Here is a 21,988-nt window from a genome sequence, read left to right on the forward strand (position 1 = left end):
TGCTAAAATACAACCCATTTTAAAAAATAAGCCCACAGCTGTGTACATTCTTTAAAGTTACTTAAATCAGAAACACTCTTGGCCTTCCCCTTCCCCACATTTTTTTGCAGCTGAAATCAATCACATATTTGAGCCTTTTCTGTGAGCAGAGTACTGTATTACGCACTTGGGAGAGTACAATGTAACAGAGTTGGTAGACATGTTCCCTGCCCACAACAAGCTTTCAGTCTGCAAAGCCTTAATGAAATGCTAACAGGGACAAGAGCTCAAGCAATCCAAGGACCAGCAGCAAAAGACAAAGGAAAAATAGTGCGTGATGTGGTTAAATGTGGTTTGTACTGTTTAAGCATTAGGAACCTGAAGGGAGTTTCTCAGACTATAAGCTGCTTATGGGCAGGGAGCGCATCTACCAACATTATTATATTGAACTTTCCCAAGAGCATAGTAGAGTGCTCTGCAAAGTAAGTGCTCAATAAATACCACTGGATTGGAAAGGCCAATTTTGCCTAATGCACCTTGAAGCATGGGGGTCGGGGGCTAAGGAGGGGGGTGGTAGTGAAGTTGGTGGAGGAAGAGGGTAGGCCTCACTTGACTGGTACTTCCAGCAGGGTTGGAATGTTTAACCAAAACACAACAAATAATAATTTTCTTCCCTCCCCAGCCCTCATTTGTTTTGCTGACCCTGAAAGTGCTCTCCCTCCACACATTGTTAACATATTTATGTTCAACTGTTGTGAGTTTATTCTGAATCAAATGTCTCTAATAAATAAGGGAAAGAAATGAACATACATCCCCAAAGAAAGCGCTGACCTGGCTTAATGCCCCCTTGAGTACTTAGTTTTCCTAAAGATAGGAAGCTTACAAGCACTCCACAGTACAGAAGAGAACTGGAGAAGAGATTCATTCGATTCAGTTGTATTAATTGAGCGCTCACTGTGTGCAAAGCACTGGTTAAGAGCTGGTTAAAGAGTGATTTGATAAACTGTCAGTAAGTACTTAGAGGGATTTTTATGAGGAAGATGTTAACTAGTTATAGTCCTTGTCCATGGTGGACCTAAAAAAAAGTAAATGGTTTTAAAACTATGAAAGGAAAAAGGCACAAGGAAGGGAGTGATCAAACGTCAGCACCAGCTACAAAAGGAGGCAAAGGGTTGGATCAGATGACCTCTTAATATCCTTCCAGCTCCATTTCCAGGATTCCTCACCATAACTTCCAACTCCCACTACTCCTTGGAGTTCGGCAAAGCATCAGCCCAACACGTTTCATATCAACTGAGACTTTATACTACTTGTTAGATCTGTTGACCTCAAGAGACGAGAACAGAGGTTGACTGCCTCATGAGTGGTTCCACGCCTGGAGTGAATTCAGGTAGTGCTGCCTCAAACATCTAAATTTGTCAGTCGAGATTTTAGATTTCTACATGAAACCCAAATCTTTAAAGAAACTCCAACTGGAAGGTCTGCAAAAACACCTATCTGCCCTTGTGTGCCTTAAGCTGGTTTCAATCAACCATTTGAATGATTACAGGAATCTTCTCCTATAAATGTTGTCTCTCAATCAACAGTAACAGATCTAATGGAAGGAAGTAGCAATATGCCCAAGTATTCTCCCTTCCCCTATAATAATGATAAGATAATAATGGTATTTGAATCCCTGAGTGAAATGCACTGAGAACCTAGAAAAGTCCAACAGAAGCTCGAGATTCATTCCCAGCCCTCAGTGGGCTTACACTTAACAGAGGATGACAGACATAAAAAATATTGACCTGAAACAAACAATGAGTACTTCCCACACCACCACTTAGCATCCTTCCTCAAGACCAGTAACCAACATGGTGAACTAAGAGAATTCACTTGCACTTACCACTGTTTTCTCTAAATTCAATAAAACAAAGAGTGCAAAAGCCTTTGTTCTCCGGGGTCCCATAATACAGACAGCCTGCTTTTCTGCACTGGCTTGTCCCTTTCCGATCCTCCGGATTCCACGCCGCCTGAGAGGGGCTCCCAGAAGGTGCTTCGTTGCTAGCTCTGTGGCAGGAATGTTGAAGGAAACTCTGCATTAGCTGCGAAGGATCCGATCTGGATCTCTGATGACCGGAAGGCGGGAAACTTGAGCTATTCATTGAGGAATGCTCTTTAGTCCTTTTGAAGCAAGTGCTGCAAATTCCATTAAAAGTCCGGGAGGCATCCTGGTGACAGAGTTGACATTTTCCAGTATCCAAATGCCTCGTGTTGCCGAAGTTGCTGCCAGGGTGATATTGACGGGCGTTGTGGCAGCGTTCACAGAGTCCGTTGTGCTGCACATTTAGTGTAAATGGGCAGCCTGGACTTTTGCACTTCATAGCAGTCGTTTCGCTGTAGAGAAAGAGGCTGGGTGCAGTTGGGGGTGCAGAATGAGGGCCTGTGACTGACTCTTCAGGGGCCCATCCCATGGGCTCAAAGGCCTCGGCCCGGGAGGCGGCTAATACTGTCCCCCGGAGCTTTTCGGACCCAGCTTTAGAGTTCGGCTTCCTTGACTTGCGTTCCGCCTGCTGCTGCTGCCTCTCAAAACACTCGTGACACAAGGGCTGGGTGTTCACGGACATGAAGAAGGGACAGTTCGGTGTTTTACATTTTACTTCCATGAGGGAGATCTGGGACAAGGACAGTTTCAGTCTGTTTCTGTCACGGGCTTCTCTACTGGCCTGCTCAGAGTTTTCCTGCCACTTTTTGTACTCGTGCTGGACGAGCTCAAAGTAATCATCCACAAGGTTGATTTCTTTGGGCAGGTTGGCTTCGTCCAATCTATAACAGGTCAAGACAAGGAGATTAGCCTGGCAAAAAAGCTAGAAGGATGGTGGTCACAAGATGAGTGCTATAATGAATTCCTCCCCTTTGCTGTGCCCCTCCCTCCCAAATCCACCAATCTACAGCTCTCCCCAACCTTCAGAGCCTCCTAATATCCAACCTCCTCAAACAGCCTTCCCTGATTAAATCCACCACATTTCAGTCACGTCAAATCAAAACCCACCCTCAGCATGGGTGTATTTTATTCCTATCCTCAGCACTTAAGTACAGAAATAAAAATGTACATACACACACATCCCTGCATTGTTGTGTGTTCAGTTATTTTGTCCTGATGTGTTCATACAACTTCTTGCAATGTCCTTCTTCTTTCAGCTTTCACTACCTCTAAATATTTGTGCCTATCTCCTTCAAACTGTGAGATGTAGGGGGGTAGGGAGCATACGTCTTACTACTGGTGAAACAATGCCCCCAACCCCATCAAAAAAATCATTTAGTACAGTGCACAGCACTGGGTCAGCATAAATCCACAGACTGATTTATGATGGAATGGACCCTGGCATTTTGGTAAGGTTTACGATTTTGAGCAGCTAAACCACGTAACAATTAGCCAACAGCTAAATAAATGGATAGTCTTCCTTATAACCTCAGCCACTTCTCCATAAAGAAGTTAATGGAGAATAAAATACACCTAACACCATAAAACCTCATTAAGAACACAGTGATTTACTCACAATTGTGTGTAACTCGGGACAATTGTTACTCCCCAGGTGATAAAGTGACCCTTTGTTCTTTAATTAAAAACTTGGATAACCCAAATCCCATTAAGGCAAGGCCTGCTTTATCAGATCCCCTGAGATTTGGTAACTATCAGGCCGGGGCAGAAAAGAAATGCAGAATACTCCTGAATGATCTAGTTTTCCTCCTTCCTGCCATCAGAGATCCAGGTGACAAATTCTTCATCCTAAAGTGGTCGTCAACAAATCCCAAACCAAAGCTCATCTGACAATGATGCTTACTTTGCAGCATTAATCAGATGAGTGGTGCCATGGTCCCAGCCTTGTACTGGTATTTCTATCACCATCAAGTATTCTTTCAGAAGTTTCTCCTTCACCTCGGTTTCAGGCTCAGTCAAAAAATGAACCTTCAAGTCCTCAAATCTTCCTCGTTCTCTATTAACCAGTGGAACAGCCCGGATTTCTGTCAGGTCAATAACATAAGAGCAAGATTTTAGTAAGTCAAAAAGGGTTATAGGTCAGAAGTCAAATATATAAATCACATCTACAACAATGGGTGGCATACTGTCCACCAATTAACTAAATTGAGACTTGGCAATAGGAACTGTGGTCTCATGGAAAAATATAATTTTATCACCTTGAAAAGCTCCATGGGGTAGGACATCAACTATTAGGGCTACAACTTCAGGAATCTGACACAAAGATCATCTACTTACTCTAGCGGGTCACTCCAGAAGCAAATCTTGCTTAAGTTATCACTTACTAATATTTTAAATGGAGTAGAATGCCATTTCAATAGGCATTCAACAGCAAATTCCGAGTCACACCATTAGGATTAATCAGACATCCCCAACTCAGTTACACTGTACTCTCTCAAGCACTTAAAACAGTGCTCGGCATATAGTAAAGGCTCAATAAACACCACTGATGATGATGATGATCCCAGTTTCATGGGTAAAGTTTTGGGGCTTTTTCCATTTTTAAATGATACTTGTTATATGCTTATTATGTGCCAAGATAATTGGGTTGGAGGGAGGAGGATTTAATCCCCATTGTATAGATGAGGTAACAAGCACAGAGAAGTGACTTGCCAAAAGTCACACAGCAGGCAAGTGGAGGAGCCTGGATTAGAACCCAGATCTTGCCTAGGCCATAATGTTTCCCTAGAGGTTTTTTTCCCCCCAGTTTGCCCTGAAATGTAGCAAACGTAAATTTTATTGACACCCCCCCTTTTTTTTTTTTTTTTAAACACTACTTCTTCCCCAACCTCTGACTGCAACCTGAATTCTGCTGCTGTTTCAAGACAAGGATGACAGCCCCTTCTTCCTGCTTCTCCACTTTGAAGGAAAGACTCTCCCAAGACACACTGGGTATGCACTGGGGAGTAGGGGAGCATGCTTGGGGAGCTTGAGAAAGGAAGGGGGGGGAGAAAAAAAGTATTTATGAAACTTCACAATCATCATCCTCGCTCTCAACAAGAGCAAGCTTTCTACAAATTGTCCTGCTATTTATTCACACACCTATGGTGTGGGTATCTAAAACAAGACTCGAGTTCGAGATAAGGTGCAATTACCATACCTGGTCCGCTGTCTTTCATAGTGACCAAGGGTACAAAGTGCTGGCTATCGTAACCAAGAACGATGGGGTATCTGTAGCATTCATGGGCAGGCCAGTGGAGTGGTAAGTAGATTCCACCAACTTTCAAAGGAGAAAAGTTTGAACCAGATTCTAAGCTTCTCAGCATTTTATCTGTTTGAGGAAAGAGAAAGGAAAACAAACATTTTCATGTTACAGACATGAATTTCCTTCCAACTGCAGGAACCAATGCTTTGTGAAATTTTTTTTCCACAGGCAGAATTGGAAGTTTTAGATGGTAGGAAGTGTAATAACTTGGGAGAACTAAAAGGTGCTTAGACATATTACCTAAAGGCAGACTCACCTGAAATAATTATTATTGGCCTCCTGAGGATATTAGCCAGAACAAAAATGTGTATCTCTTCAAGTGAATTATACTGAAGAGCACTTCGGGATACTGATGTGTCTGCAGATGCCATTTGGACAAGGTTTTCCCATTCTTCATCCCAATTCTAAGGAAAAAGTTCAGAGTCAGTTAATTTTGGCTAATTTATATTTTTGTTTCTCATATCGATTGCATGGACTTTTCTTTGCCTCTAAATAATCGCTCAAGTGACCTCATATCCCTTTCTCCCTACCTACCCCTCCAGTTTAGTTTCCTAGCAAGAAGTAAACTCGGAACTGAACTTTTCATGGGAACGGATGAGAGGGAGGGAGGGAGGGAGGGTGGGAACAGGCACCTAGATTTTTAAAATACTAGCATAGTAGTTTAATGTTTCTATCCGCATGTACACAGAAATTCCCAGTGTATGACAGAGGAGGTGGGTTATGCAGCATGCCTACATGTGATTCACTGTCTCATTAGCTAATGCAAGGGCAGTCCCATGGTAAATAAGAAGCTACAAATGAAGAGCACTGATCATGGGAAGTTTAAGCAGGGATTAGATTGGCATAAATATCCATGAAGAAAAAAAAACAAACACACACACACACACACACACCCAGAATCATCCTGAATTCCATTCCACAAACAGCATAGTGGTTGTGATTTTCCACATAAAATTTCATTTAGGCAAGTTACCTTACCCTTGTGTCATATCGAAGTCCTGTCTCCACAAACTCCTGGGATTTAATGGACTCGTTCTGCCAGCGGAATTTAAAGTTGCGAGTATCCGTTTCCTTGAGCGTGCCAAACAGTGTTTTTCTCAGGACCAGGTCTGTGTCTTGAACACCCCACATGTACTGAGATGCAGCATGCATGAGGCAGTTTCCATCACCTGAGGAAGAGAAGTTGTTTAATACTAACCTCCAGTCATTTAACTGGGTATTGCAATGAAGGGAAGAAGGAGGCTGAAAACAGACAGAGGTTCCCCATTCAGCTTCACTGAAATATCTCTTTCTCCACTTTCCAACGCCTGCTAAAAAACAAAAAAAACCCCCCCCCCCCCCCAACACCACCACAGGGCATTTCTCAATTAATTCCACCATGTGCCAAATCACACCCATCCCTATCCATTCAGCTGACCTGTCATCGTATCATTTATTACTGAGTCCCATTCATGCTTTTTTAAAAAAAATCAGTTCTCAGGCCCCTTTATTGAAAGTTTGTAAACCTATGAGGTTGCCTTCCAGGATCAGCCAGGGAAAAAGGGGTATATTAAAAAGACCACGTGACCAGAACAGTGCTTTGCATATAGTAGGTATTCTGTAAATACTGATGATGGACACAGAATTGAAAATTAAATTCACACCTGTGGCCTATTAAATGTTATCACTCCCAGATAAGACAGTAATCCCAGTTCTACATTCATTGTTTGAGCTGTGCCTTTGAGTTTGTTTTCAATAAGTGGGAAAATGGGCATTACTGTCCATTTCACTGATACTGTTGTCCTATCACCTGGAGCTTTATGAAATAAAAAAATAACAAAATACCCCCCAAACCTATAATATTTTTTAAGTCCAGAGGCAGCCTGGTCTGTTTGTTGTGCACTGAACTGGGATTACTAGTGATTTGACTATACTAAGTTCTTGGGTGCTTCCTCATTTGCAGAAGTTGGATTCAAAGTAGTCTGTACTCTTCCCAGAGTGCTGCTATAGCTATAGTACTAACAAGGTCAAAAATGGGAAAAAACAAAATAATATTAGGGTTCGCTACATTTAGAGTGGGAGGAACATCAAATAAAGCACTTCTAGTGAGGAAAGACCTGTCAATGTTACTTCAAAGTTTAGGATCCAAACTCCAATTTTCAACTCTGCATACAGGATAGATTTTGAAAAAAGAACTAAAGTGAATTTTGAAAAAGCGAAAAAAGCAATGCAGTGTTGATAAAAAAAGTAGCAGCCTAACGATTCCCTATGATACAAAGTACCACTCTTCAGTTTTTGCATTTCCAAAATATTTTTAGTTGGATTGAGCTTTTAAAAGGCAAACTTGCCTGAAAACAGTGGCAATTCAAATAGATGAATCTATTTTGATAAGCATTTTATTGAAATAATAATAATGATAGCATTTATTAAGCGCTTACTATGTGCAAAGCACTGTTCTAAGCACTAGGGTGGTTACAAGGTGATCAGGTTGTCCCACGGGGGGCTCACAGTCTTCATCCCCATTTTACAGATGAGGTAACTGAGGCCCAGAGAAGTGAAGTGACTTGCCCAAAGTCACACAGCTGACAAGTTGTGGGGCCGGGATTTGAACCCATGACCTCTGACTCCAAAGCCCGGGCTCTTTCCACTGAGCCACGCTGAAATAAGAAATCATTATTTCTACAAAGATGTAGCTTTGGTGTTAATTTCAGTCACAGGATTTACTGCTAATATTTATTTAGATATCAATGTAGGCACACATCATATGATATTGTAGCTGTCATTGTGACAGCTAGTTCTTCCCTACGTCACCCCCCCCCTCCGCCCCCCCACCGCCAAACAAATTCAGGAAAAATCCAGGTCTGGCTACAGTGTCCAGTCGGTGGTTTAAACGGATGGCTCAAGTCTCACGTCTAAACCAAAAAAAAAAATTGTGGCAATTACTACATCCTGTTGAAATTTCCCCTTTGCAAAATCTAGAGCAAAGATAAGACTTTTTTTCTTTCTTGTGCTTACTTTCAGTTCTTTAGTGAGACTCACCAGTATAAAATTCCCTAAGTAACATTTGGAATTCCCCTGTGTTAAGTTATTTGACTAGCAATTGAGCAACAGCTATTGTACTTTTTGTTCTGGTGTGTAGACATTTAAACTGTGAAGTACATACTGGACTTTCCAAGTGGGTGTGGTTAGGGTGAGCTGGAATAAGCCTATTCATTATACAAGTGAAATTGCTGCAGCCAATAGACGCTGGAATTTTTCGCATGAAGTTTCAATTTTAGACCACCTACTCCCTTCCTCATTCACTCTATCTCATATCCTCAAATGCGAACCTGATTCACCCCCTCCCCACCCAAAACAAACCGGTGGCTTTATATAATCTCTCGTACGTTAGGGAAAATCCATATTACCAAAAATCCTAGAAGGCACATCGTTTTCCCTCTTCCCTCCTACCATTTTAAAACTAGAAGCTTTTGCATGACCGAAAAGAGGCACCAATTAGACAAACAAAAAGGGGGTAAGATGGCTTTGCTTTTAACGTAATTTCCCGTCTTAGTTCAAGCGATTTATCTACTTGGTGTGACACTTCCTAAAAAACCACAACACACTTATTACTCAAGGAAGAGGTACAAGTCATTGAATTTGGGCCCCCCGAAGCCCCGCTTTCTCACACATCACCCACAGTCGCTGAATATTTATAGCAGTTTCTACATGGAATCAAAATACCCCTAGCCCCAGAGAGGCAAAATGATCTTCGGCCAAAAAATGGCCCAAAGCTACAATTGTTTTATCTTTAACAGCTGTCAAGAAACATGAAATCTAGCTGTCCTTAAAGTTAAGTGTGCCACAGTACTATTTTAGCAATGACACTTATAGACACTATTATGGGCACAGAAAACCATGTAGTGGGTTTGAGGCTAGCTTCTCCCTGAGTAAATAAAAGCCTCTTAATAGATCTTGTGCTCTTACAGTGCAGAGGTTCCAAAGAAAAAGAGAAACTTGAAAACAAATGGCAAATTGGAAGTACAGAACGTAAGTGAGAAGCAGAGTGGCCTAGAGGGAGAAACACAGGCCTCAGAATCAGAGGACCTGGGCCCCAATCCTGGTTCTGCCAACTGCTTGCTGTGTGACCTTGGGAAAGGCACATCATTCATCTGCACCTCAGTTATTTCATCTATGAAATGGGAATTAAATCTTCCATCCTCCAACTCCGATTGCGACTCCCTCCCCCAACCCCCCCATCTGGGACAGGGACGGTGCCCAACCTGATAAGCTCATATCGACCCTCATCTGTAAAATGGGGATGAAGCCCTTGAAGCAGGGCTTGATGCACAGTAAGTACTTAAAAAATTCCCTAAGAAGACTGTTGCTTATGTCCATGCTACGTAAGCTAAGTCAAAGCTAAACTAAGTGGGCCTAGATCCCACAACCCCAGAAAGAACTCCAGCATAGGATACTTTAGTTTTTAAGGACTGTTAACACATTTTTTTTTTAATCTCAGAGAGGCTTAGGAAAAAAAGGAGATTTGCAGCTCCAGATACACCCACAAGCATCATCCTCTGCACACCTTGACGATGGACAGTACAAGTAAACCCATCATTTCCCCCGCCCTACCCCCTTCCCCTCCCCACAGTACTTGCGTATATTTGTACATATGTATTACTCTATTAATGATGTGTATACAGATATAATTTTATCTATTTTGGTGGCATTGACACCTGTCTACTTGTTTTGTTTTGTTGTCTGTCTCCCCCTTCTAGACTGTGAGCCCGTTGTTGGGTAGGGACTTCCTTCCTTCAATCGTATTTACTGAGCACTTACTGTGTGCAGAGCACTGTACTAAGCGCTTGGGAAGTACAAGTCGGCAACCTATAGAGACGGTCCCTACCCAACAGCGGGCTCACAGTCTCTATATGTTGATGATTTGTACTTCCCCAGTGCTTAGTACAGCGCTCTGCACACAGTAGGCGCTCAATAAATACAACTGACTGAATTTCAAGGGTTTTTCCTGTAAGATGCTCAGCACATTTTACATGGAAAACTCCTTTTACTGACTTTGGGGGGATGGGGGGAGGTATGTTCCTCTGCCTTGCAGATGGAAAGAGAGAGAGGGTAGCGACCAGCCCAAAGTCACGTGCAAACCGCTCCTTCTGTGCCCCAGCCCGGGTTTCCCCGGTCCCCAAACTCTTTCCATTCGCTTTATGCTTCGTTAGAAAAAAAAAAAAAAGTACCATTTAAAGCTCGGAATGAGAACATTTCCCCACCAGGGGTTAAATTCACATCCCAGCAGAATTCAAGGTCTCGGGGCTCCCCAGGACTTGGCATCTCAACCGTGGCCCCCGTCTGCACACTGTAACAATAATACTACTACTAATAATGGCATTTATTAAGCGCTTACTATGTGCAAAGCACTGTTCTAAGCGCTGAAGAGATTACAAGGTGATCAGGTTGTCCCACGGGGGGCTCACAGTCTTAATCCCCATTTTACAGATGAGGTAACTGAGGCGCTGTGGAGGTTACAAGGTGATCAGGTTGTCCCACGGGGGGGTGGGGGGGGGCTCACAGTCTTAATCCCCATTTTACAGATGAGGGAACTGAGGCACAGAGAAGCTAAGTGACTTGCCCAAAGTCACACAGCTGACAATTGGAGGAGCCCACATTTGAACCCATGACCTCTGACTCCAGAGCCCGTGCTCTTTCTAGAGAGAAGCACCGTGGCTCAGTGGAAAGAGCCCGGTTTTGGGAGTCTGAGGTCATGGGTTCTAATCCCGACTCCGCCACTTGTCAGCTGTGTGACGTTGGGCAAGTCACTTCACTTCTCTGGGCCTCAGTTACCTCATCTGTAAAATGGGGATTAAGACTGTGAGCCCCACGTGGGACAACCTGATTACCTTGTATAGGGACCGTCTCCATATGTTGCCGACTTTTACTTCCCAAGTGCTTAGTACAGTGCTCTGCACACAGTAAGCGCTCAATAAATACGATTGAATGAGTGAATGTATCCCCCCCCGCGCTTAGCCCATAGTAAGCGCTTAACAAATACCATCATCATTATTACTATTATTACTAAGCGCTTACTGTGGGCCAAACGTTGTTCTAAATGCTGATCACCGTTCTAAGCACTGTTATCAATCAGGGGTGCTTATTGGGCGCTCGCTGCCACGGACACTGTACTAAGCGCTTGGGAAAGTACAGCACCCCAAGGTGTGTGGGGGGGGGGCACGATCCTGAGGATTTTGCTGTGGGCGCTTAAATAAACATCAGCGACAGACAGCACTTGGAATAATCATCAATCAATCGTATTTACTGAGCGCTTACTGTGTGCAGAGCACTGTACTAAGCGCTTGGGAAGTACAAGTTGGCAACATATAGAGACAGTCCCTACCCAATAAGGATGGCATAGAACAGTGCTCAGCGCTTAGAACAGTGCTTGGCACATAGTAAGCGCTTAAGAAATGCCATCATCATTATTATTATGCGATTATTATTATCCACTTACTATGTGCCAAGCACTGTTCTAAGCACTGAGCACAGTTCTAAGCGCTGTAATCAATCGGGGGGTACTTATTGGGCACTCACTGCCGCGGGCAGTGTACTAAGCGCTTGGAAACGTATAGCACCAAGGGGGGGGGCGGGGATGGGCGGAAGGCATGATCCTGAGGATTTTGCTGTGGGCGCTTAAATAAACACCAGCGACGGACAGTGCTTAGAATAATAATAATAATACATTCATTCAATCATCATATTTATTGAGTGCTTACTATGTGCAGAGCACTGTACTAAGCGCTTGGGAAGTACAAATTTGCAACATACAGAGACGGTCCCTACCCAACAGCGGGCGCACAGTCTAGAATAATAATAATAATAATAATGATGGCATAGAACAGTGCTCAGCGCTTAGAACAGTGCTTGGCGCATAGTAAGCGCTTAAGAAATGCCATCATCATCATCATCATTACAATTGTTATTATTATTAGGAAGGGATTTCGGTATCAGGGGTAATCATTCATTCATTCGTATTTATTCATTCAATCTTATTTATTGAGCGCTTACTGTGTGCGGAGCACTGTACTAAGCGCTTGGCAAGTCCAAGTTGGCAACACAGAGAGACGGTCCCTACCCAACAGTGGGCTCACAGTCTAGAAGGGGGAGGAGAGGGACCACCCCGATCGACCGGCCCATCTACTGAGCGCTTCCTCTGCGCAGAGCACTGTACTAAGCGCTGGAGAAGCAGCGTGGCTCAGTGGAAAGAGCCCGGGCTTTGGGGTCAGAGGTCAGGGGTTCAAATCCCGGCTCCACCAACCGTCAGCTGTGTGACTTTGGGCAAGTCACTTCACTTCTCTGGGCCTCAGTTAAATCTGTAAAATGGGGATTAAAACTGTGAGCTCCGTGGGACAACCTGATCACCTTGTAACCTCCCCAGCGCTTAGAACAGTGCTCTGCACATAGTAAGCGCTTAACAAATACCATCATTATTATTATTATTATCAGAGGAGACGGGGGGAGGGCTTAGAGAAGCAGCGTGGCTCAGTGTAAACAGCACGGGCTTTGGAGTCAGAGGTCATGGGTTCGAATCCCAGCTCCGCCACATGTCTGCTGTGTGACCTTGGGCAAGTCACTTAACTTCTCTGAGCCTCAGTGACCTCATCCGTAAATGGGGATTGACTGTGAGCCCCACGGGGGACAACCTGATCTCCTTGTAATCTCCCCAGTGCTTAGTATAGTGCTTTGCACATAGTAAGCGCTTAACAAATGCCATCATTATTATTATTATTACAACTAGGTCATGTTATATCCCCCCAGCGCTTAGAACAGTGCTTTGCACATAGTATTATATCCCCCCCCAGCACATAGTAAGCGCTTAACAAATGCCATCAGCGTGGCTCAGTGGATAAGAGTGGCTCCCCCTTTTAGACTGTGAGCCCACTGTTGGGTAGGGACTGTCTCTATATGTTGCCAACTTGTACTTCCCAAGCGCTTAGTACAGTGCTCTGCACACAGTAAGCGCTCAATACGATTGATTGATTGATTGATAAGAGCCCGGGCTTTGGAGTCAGAGGTCACGGGTTCAAATCCCCTCTCCGCCAATTATAAGCTGTGTGACTTTGGGTAAGTCACCTCACTTCTCTGTGCCTCAGTTCCCTCATCTGGAAAAATGGGGCTGAAGACTGTGAGCCCCCCGTGGGACAACCTGATCGCCTTGTAACCTCCCCAGCGCTTAGAACAGTGCTTTGCACAGAGTAAGCGCTTAACAAATGCCATCATTATTACTATTATTACAACCTGATCATGTTATATCCCCCCTGAGCTCAGAACAGTGCTTTGCACAGAGTAAGCGCTTAACAAATGCCATCATCATTATTACTATTATCACAACCTGATCATGTTATATCCCCCCAGCGCTTAGAACGGTGCTCTGCACAGAGTAAGCGCTTAACAAATGTCATCATCATTATTATTATTACAACCTGATCGTGTTATATGCGCTTAACAAATGCCATCACTATTACTATTACCACAACCTGATCATGTTATATCCCCCCAGCGCTTAGAACGGCGCTTTGCACAGAGTAAGCGCTTAACAAATGCCATCATCATTATTATTACTATCACAACCTGATCATGTTATATCCCCCCTGCGCTTAGAACAATGCTTTGCACAGAGTAAGCACTTAAATGCCATCATCATCATTATTATTACAACCTGATCATGTTATATCCCCCCAGCGCTTAGAACAATGGTTTGCACAGAGTAAGCACTTAAATGCCATCATCATCATTATTATTACAACCTGATCATGTTATATCCCCCCAGCGCTTACAACGGTGCTTTGCACAGCGTAAGCGCTTAACAAATGCCATCATCATCATTATTATTATTACAACCTGATCATGTTACATCCCCCAGTGCTTGGAACAGCGCTTTGCACAGAGTAAGCGCTTAACAAATGCCATTACTATTATTACAACCTGATCATGTTACATCCCCCCAGCGCTTAGAACGGTGCTTTGCACATAGTAAGCGCTTAACAAATGCCATCATCATTATTATTATTACAACCTGATCACGTTATATCCCCCCAGCGCTTAGAACGGTGCTTTGCACAGAGTAAGCGCTTAACAAATGCCATCATCATTATTATTATTACAACCTGATCACGTTATATCCCCCCAGCGCTTATAGAACAGTGCTTTGCACGTAGTAAGCGCTTAATACATACTATTATTATTATTGTTATGATTGAACAGTGCTTTGCACATAGTAAGCGCTTAACAAATACTATTATTATTATTATAGTTGTTATTGAACAGTGCTTTGCACATAGTAAGCGCTTAACAAATACTATTATTATTCTTATTGTGGTTGTTATTATTGAACAGTGCTTTGCACATAGTAAGCGCTTAACAAATACTATTATTATTATTATAGTTGTTGTTATTATTGAACAGTGCTTTGCACATAGTAAGCGCTTAACAAATACTATTATTATTATTATAGTTGTTGTTATCATTGAACAGTGCTTTGCACATAGTAAGCGCTTAATAAATACTATTATTATTGTTGTTGTTATCATTGAACAGTGCTTTGCACATAGTAAGCGCTTAACAAATACTATTATTATTATTATTGTGGTTGTTATCATTGAACAGTGCTTTGCACATAGTAAGCGCTTAACAAATACTATTATTATTATTATAGTTGTTGTTATCATTGAACAGCGCTTTGCACATAGTAAGCGCTTAACAAATACTATTATTATTCTTATTGTTGTTATTATTGAACAGTGCTTTGCACATAGTAAGCGCTTAACAAATACTATTATTATTATTATAGTGGTTGTTATTATTGAACAGTGCTTTGCACAGAGTAAGCGCTTAACAAATACTATTATTATTATTGTTGTTATTATTGAACAGTGCTTTGCACATAGTAAGCGCTTAACAAATACTATTATTATTATTATTGTTGTTGTTATTATTGAACAAAATACTATTATTATTATTATTGTGGTTGTTATCATTGAACAGCGCTTTGCACATAGTAAGCGCTTAACAAATACTATTATTATTATTGTTGTTATTATTGAACAGTGCTTTGCACATAGTAAGCGCTTAACAAATACTATTATTATTATTATAGTGGTTGTTATTATTGAACAGTGCTTTGCACATAGTAAGCGCTTAATAAATACTATTATTATTATTATAGTTGTTGTTATTATTGAACAGTGCTTTGCACATAGTAAGCGCTTAACAAATACTATTATTATTATTGTTGTTATTATTGAACAGTGCTTTGCACATAGTAAGCGCTTAATAAATACTATTTTTATTCTTACCGTTGGTTTTCAGGGCCACGAGCCTCCGGACCTCCCGGCACCAGTTCAATTTCTTCTTGTCCTCCAGGGAGGCCTGGAGGCCCCGGTCGACGAGGGCCCGGTGGACGAGGTCCCGAAAGGGGAGGCCGAACTGGCAGGTCCTGAACATCTCCAGGCTGTAGCGGTGCATGGTCTGGAAGTGCCGGATTATCCCGCCGGCCGGCTTGGCGAGGTCGCCGGGGGTCCGCTCCCGGATCTTCACGGCCTTCCGCAGGTTGCTCAGACACAGCGCCGGCGGCAGGACGCGGCGGTCGGACATGCTGCTCCGAGGAAAGGAAAATACTGGAAAGGGGCTCAGCGCGCAGGACTCGAACTCGCGCCCCCCCGCCGCCAACGGAGCCGAAGGCGCTCGGCTCCCGTGTTGCGGCGGCCAATCAGAGCGCTCCCCTGCCGGCGCGCGCCACCGCCGCCGCCCTGTCCATCACTCCCGCCCCCCCCGCCCTCGCGCTCCCTTTCTAAGGCGGAGGGGGCGGGGCCTCCGATGGGCCCCCGAATCGCGCCCTGCGATTGGCCGGCGGCCGGAGGCGCTCCGAGGCCCACGCCGCCGTCGGCCGCAGGGGGCGACGGAGAGCCCCACAGCCCCCGGGCCTCCGGATCAATCAATCAATCAATCAATCGATCGTATTTATTGAGCGCTTACCCTGTGCGAAGCCCTGTCCTAAGCGCTGGGGGGTTTACGAGGCGATCAGGTTGTCCCCCGGGGGGGGGGGCTCACAGTCTTCAGCCCCATTTTTCCGGCTGAGGGAACTGAGGCCCGGAGAAGTGAGGCGACTTACCCAGAGTCACACGGCTTAGAATTGGCGGAGAGGGGATTTGAACCCGTGACCTCTGGCTCCGAAGCCCGGGCTCTTATCGATCAATCAGTCGTCTAGTAAGCGCTCAATAAATACGATTGATTGATTGATTGATTGGAGCGCTTACTGGGTGCGGAGCAGTGGACTAAGCGCTTGGGAAGTCCAAGTTGGCAACACGTCGAGACAGTCCCCACCCAACGGTGGGCTCACAGTCTGAAAGGGGGAGACAGAGAACGGAACCAAACATACCCACAAAATAAAATAAATAGGATAGAAATGTACAAGTAAAATAAATAAATAAACAAATAAATAAATAAATAGAGTAATAAATATGTACAACCATATATACAATGTACAACCATATATACAGCCGAACCACTCGCTCGGTCCTTCGTTCATTCATTCACTCACTCACTCACTCATTCATTCGTGGTGGTGGCAATTTATTCAGTCAGTCGTATTCATTGGGACCTTACTGCGTGCGGAGCACTGCACTAAGCGCTTGGCAACCTATAGAGACGGTCCCTACCCAACAACGGGCTCACCGTCAAGAAGGGGGAGACAGACGACAAAACGAAACGAGTAGACAGGTGTCAATACCGTTAGAATAAATAGAATTATAGCTCTGTACACATCATTAATAAAATAAATATGAAAAATAAGCGCTTAATAAATAAGACTGACTGACTGAATGAATGGTGGTGGCAGTGAAGAGTTAAGTGCCCAATAAATGCGATTGAGTGATTGAATGAATGATTGGTGGTGGCCTTGAAGAGTTAAGTGCCCAATAAATGCGATTGAATGATTGAATGAATGATTGGTGGTGGCAATTTATTCAGTCAATCGTATTCATTGGGACCTTACTGCGTGCGGAGCACTGTACTAAGCGCTTGGGAAGTACAAATCCGCAACCTATAGAGACGGTCCCTTCCCAACAACGGGCTCGCCGTCAAGAAGGGGGAGACAGACGACAAAACAAAACAAGTAGACAGGTGTCAATACCGTTAGAATAAATAGAATTATAGCTCTGTACACATCATTAATAAAATAAATATGAAAAATAAGCGCTTAATAAATAAGACCGACTGACTGAATGAATGGTGGTGGCAGTGAAGAGTTAAGTGCCCAATAAATGCGATTGAGTGATTGAATGAATGATTGGTGGTGGCCTTGAAGAGTTAAGTGCCCAATAAATGAGATTGAATGATTGAATGAATGATTGGTGGTGGCAATTTATTCAGTCAATCGTATTCATTGGGACTTTACTGTGTGCGGAGCACTGTACTAAGCGCTTGGGAAGTACAAATCCGCAACCTATAGAGACGGTCCCTACCCAACAACGGGCTCACCGTCAAGAAGGGGGAGACAGACGACAAAACGAAACGAGTAGACAGGTGTCAATACCGTTAGAATAAATAGAATTATAGCTATGTACACATCATTAATAAAATAAATATGAAAAATAAGCGCTTAATAAATAAGACCGACTGACTGAATGAATGGTGGTGGCAGTGAAGAGTTAAGTGCCCAATAAATGCGATTGAGTGATTGAATGAATGATTGGTGGTGGCCTTGAAGAGTTAAGTGCCCAATAAATGCGATTGAATGATTGAATGAATGATTGGTGGTGGCAATTTATTCAGTCAATCGTATTCATTGGGACCTTACTGCGTGCGGAGCACTGTACTAAGCGCTTGGGAAGTACAAATCCGCAACCTATAGAGATGGTCCCTACCCAACAACGGGCTCGCCGTCAAGAAGGGGGAGACAGACGACAAAACAAAACGAGTAGACAGGTGTCAATACCGTTAGAATAAATAGAATTATAGCTCTGTACACATCATTAATAAAATAAATATGAAAAATAAGCGCTTAATAAATAAGACCGACTGACTGAATGAATGGTGGTGGCAGTGAAGAGTTAAGTGCCCAATAAATGCGATTGAGTGATTGAATGAATGATTGGTGGTGGCCTTGAAGAGTTAAGTGCCCAGTAAATGCGATTGAATGATTGAATGAATGATTGGTGGTGGCAATTTATTCAGTCAATCGTATTCATTGGGACCTTACTGCGTGCGGAGCACTGTACTAAGCGCTTGGGAAGTACAAATCCGCAACCTATAGAGACGGTCCCTTCCCAACAACGGGCTCGCCGTCAAGAAGGGGGAGACAGACGACAAAACAAAACAAGTAGACAGGTGTCAATACCGTTAGAATAAATAGAATTATAGCTCTGTACACATCATTAATAAAATAAATATGAAAAATAAGCGCTTAATAAATAAGACCGACTGACTGAATGAATGGTGGTGGCAGTGAAGAGTTAAGTGCCCAATAAATGCGATTGAGTGATTGAATGAATGATTGGTGGTGGCCTTGAAGAGTTAAGTGCCCAGTAAATGCGATTGAATGATTGAATGAATGATTGGTGGTGGCAATTTCTTCAGTCAATCGTATTCATTGGGACCTTACTGTGTGCGGAGCACTGTACTAAGCGCTTGGGAAGTACAAATCCGCAACCTATAGAGACGGTCCCTTCCCAACAACGGGCTCGCCGTCAAGAAGGGGGAGACAGACGACAAAACAAAACAAGTAGACAGGTGTCAATACCATTAGAATAAATAGAATTATAGCTATGTAGACATCATTAATAAAATAAATATGAAAAATAAGTGCTCAATAAGACTGACTGACTGAATGAATGATTGGTGGTGGCAGTGAAGAGTTAAGTGCCCAATTAATACGATTAAATAATTGAATGAATGATTGGTGGTGGTAGTGAAGAGTAAGCGCTCAATAAATACGATTGAATGAATGAATGAATGATTGGTGTGGCAATGAAGAGTACATGCTCAATAAATACGATTGAATGAATGATTGGTGGTAGCAATGAAGGGTTAAGTGCCCAATAAATACGATTTAATGAATGAATGTTCTGTGGTGGCAATGAAGAGTAAGTGCTCAATAAGTACGATTGAATGAATGAATGGATGATTGGTGGTGGCAGTGAAGAGTAAGTGCTCAATAAATATGATTGAATGAATGAATGATCAGTGGTGGCCGCGAAGAGTAAGCGCCTGATAAATACTATTGAATGAATGATTGGTGGTGGCAATGAAGAGTAAGCACTCAATCCCTGCTCCGCCAATTGTCAGCTGGGTGACTTTGGGCAGGTCACTTAACTTCTCTGTTCCTCAGTTACGTCATCTTTAAAATGGGGATTAAAACTGTGAGCCCCCTGTGGGACAACCTGATCACCTTGTAACCTCCCCAGCGCTTAGAACAGTGCTTTGCACATAGTAAGCACTTAATAAATGCCATCATTATTATTATTATTATAAGAACGATTGAATGAATGAATGAACGAACGAACGAACGAATGAACGAGTGAATGAATGAATGAATGAATGAATGAGTCTAGGCCTTCCCAAACTGAGCCCCCTCCTTCCTCTCCCCCTCCCCCCATCCCCCCCGCCTTACGGCCTTCCCCTCCTCACAGCACCTGTATATATGTATATATGTTTGTATGGATTTATTACTCTATTTATTTATTTTATTTGTACATAATTATTCTATTTATTTTATTTTGTTAATATGTTTTGTTTTGTTCTCTGTCTCCCCCTTCTAGACTGTGAGCCCGCTGTTGGGTAGGGACAGTCTCTATATGTTGCCAACATGAACTTTTTTTCCCAAGCTCTTAGTACAGTGCTCTGCACGCAGTAAACGCTCAATAAATACGATTGAATGAATGAATGAACGAATGAATGAATGAATGAATGAATGAACGAATGAATGAACGAATGAATGAATGAATGAACGAATGAATGAATGAATGAACGAATGAATGAACGAATGAATGAATTCATTCGTTCATTCAATCGTATTTATTGAGCGCTTACTGTGTGCAGAACACTGTACTAAGCGCTTGGGAAGTACAAGTTGGCAACACATAGAGACGGTTCCTACTCAACAACAGGCTCACAGTCTAGAACTTGTACTTCCCAAGCGCTTAGTACAGTGCTCTAGACACAGTAAGCGCTCAATAAATACGATTGAATGAATGAATGAATAGAAGGGGGAGACAACAAAACATGTAGACAGGTGTCAAAATCGTCAGAACAAATAGAATTAAAGCTATATGCACATCATTAACAAAATAGAAAGAATAGTAAATATGTAATAAACGTTTTCCAATGTCTGTTAACACTGTCCAAATATTTCCTAACATAGTGTTGTGATGACCCAGCCAAGAAGAAAAAGTCTCAATTGTATTTTCAATCAATCAATTGTATTTATTGAGCGCTTACTCTGTGCAGAGCACTGTACTAAGCGCTTGGGAACTACAAGTTGTTAACATATAGAGACGGTCCCTACCCAACAGTGGGCTCACAGTCTAGAAGGGGGAGACAGAGAACAAAACAAAACATATGAACAAAATAAAATAAATAGAATAGATATGTACAAGTAAAATGAATAAATAGAGTAATAAATACGTACGAACATATATACATATGTACAGGTGCTGTGGGGAAGGGAAGGAGGTAAGGCGGGGGGGTGGAGGGAGGGAGGGGGGAGAGGAAGGAGGGGGCTCAGTCTGGGAAGGTCTCCTGGAGGAGGTGAGCTCTCAGCAGGGCCTTGAAGGGAGGAAGAGAGCTAGCTTGGCGGATGTACAGAGGGAGGGCATGCCAGGCCAGGGGGATGACATGGGCCGGGGGTCGATGGCAGACAGGCGAGAACGAGGCACGGGGAGGAGATTAGCGGCAGAGGAGATTAGCGGCAGAGAAGATTAGCGGCAGAGGAGTGGAGGGTGCAGGCTGGGCTGGAGAAGGAGAGAAGGGAGGTGAGGTAGGAGGGGGCGAGGTGATGGACAGCCTTGAAGCCCAGGGTGAGGAGTTTCTGCCTGATGCGCAGATTGATTGGTAGCCACTGGAGATTTTTGAGGAGAGGAGTAACATGCCCAGAGCGTTTCTGGACAAAGACAATCTGGGCAGCGGCGTGAAGTATGGATTGAAGTGGGGAGAGACAAGAGAATGGGAGATCGGAGAGGAGGCTGATACAGTAGTCCAGACGGGATAGGATGAGAGCTTGAACGAGCAGGGTAGCGGTTTGGATGGAGAGGAAAGGGCGGATCTTGGCAATGTTGCGGAGCTGGGACCGGCAGGTTTTGGTGACGGCTTGGATGTGAGGGGTGAATGAGAGAGCAGAGTCGAGGATGACACCAAGGTTGTGGGCTTGTGAGACGGGAAGGATGGTAGTGCCGTCAACAGTGATGGGAAAGACAGGGAGAGGGCAGAGTTTGGGAGGGAAGACAAGGAGTTCAGTCTTGGACATGTTGAGTTTTCGATGGCGGGCAGACATCCAGATGGAGATGTCCTGAAGGCAGGAGGAGATGCGAGCCTGGAGGGAGGGGGAGAGAGCAGAGGCAGAGATGTAGATCTGGGTGTCATCAGTGTAGAGATGATAGTTGAAGCCGTGGGAGCGAATGAGGTCACCAAGGGAGTGAGTGTAGATCGAGAACAGAAGGGGACCAAGAACTGAACCTTGAGGGGGAGGAGAAGCCTGCAAAAGAGACTGAGAATGAACGAGAGACAAGAGGAGAACCAGGAGAGGATGGAGTCTGTGAACCCAAGGTTGG

The 21,988-nt window shown here is 43.6% G+C and overlaps 1 protein-coding gene across 2 annotated transcripts in view; it reads right to left on the reverse strand.

The window, feature by feature from the left end:
- Positions 1-15,843, reverse strand: part of TNFAIP3 (TNF alpha induced protein 3) — an 18,583-nt gene extending 2,740 nt beyond the window's left edge. For both annotated transcript variants that reach the window (XM_038768023.1, XM_038768016.1), the window contains exons 1-6: positions 15,521-15,843; positions 6,183-6,373; positions 5,461-5,608; positions 5,100-5,270; positions 3,804-3,984; positions 1,865-2,784 (exon numbers count right to left, since the gene is read on the reverse strand). In XM_038768023.1, the coding sequence (XP_038623951.1) occupies positions 1,865-2,784; positions 3,804-3,984; positions 5,100-5,270; positions 5,461-5,608; positions 6,183-6,373; positions 15,521-15,818 (1,909 nt within the window). In that variant the 5' untranslated portion in view covers positions 15,819-15,843. The remainder of the gene's footprint in view (positions 1-1,864; positions 2,785-3,803; positions 3,985-5,099; positions 5,271-5,460; positions 5,609-6,182; positions 6,374-15,520) is intronic.
- Positions 15,844-21,988: the final 6,145 nt, after the last annotated feature.

The sequence above is a fragment of the Tachyglossus aculeatus genome, chromosome 2 (assembly GCF_015852505.1).
Source record: "Tachyglossus aculeatus isolate mTacAcu1 chromosome 2, mTacAcu1.pri, whole genome shotgun sequence".
In the NCBI taxonomy this organism is placed as follows: domain Eukaryota; kingdom Metazoa; phylum Chordata; class Mammalia; order Monotremata; family Tachyglossidae; genus Tachyglossus; species Tachyglossus aculeatus.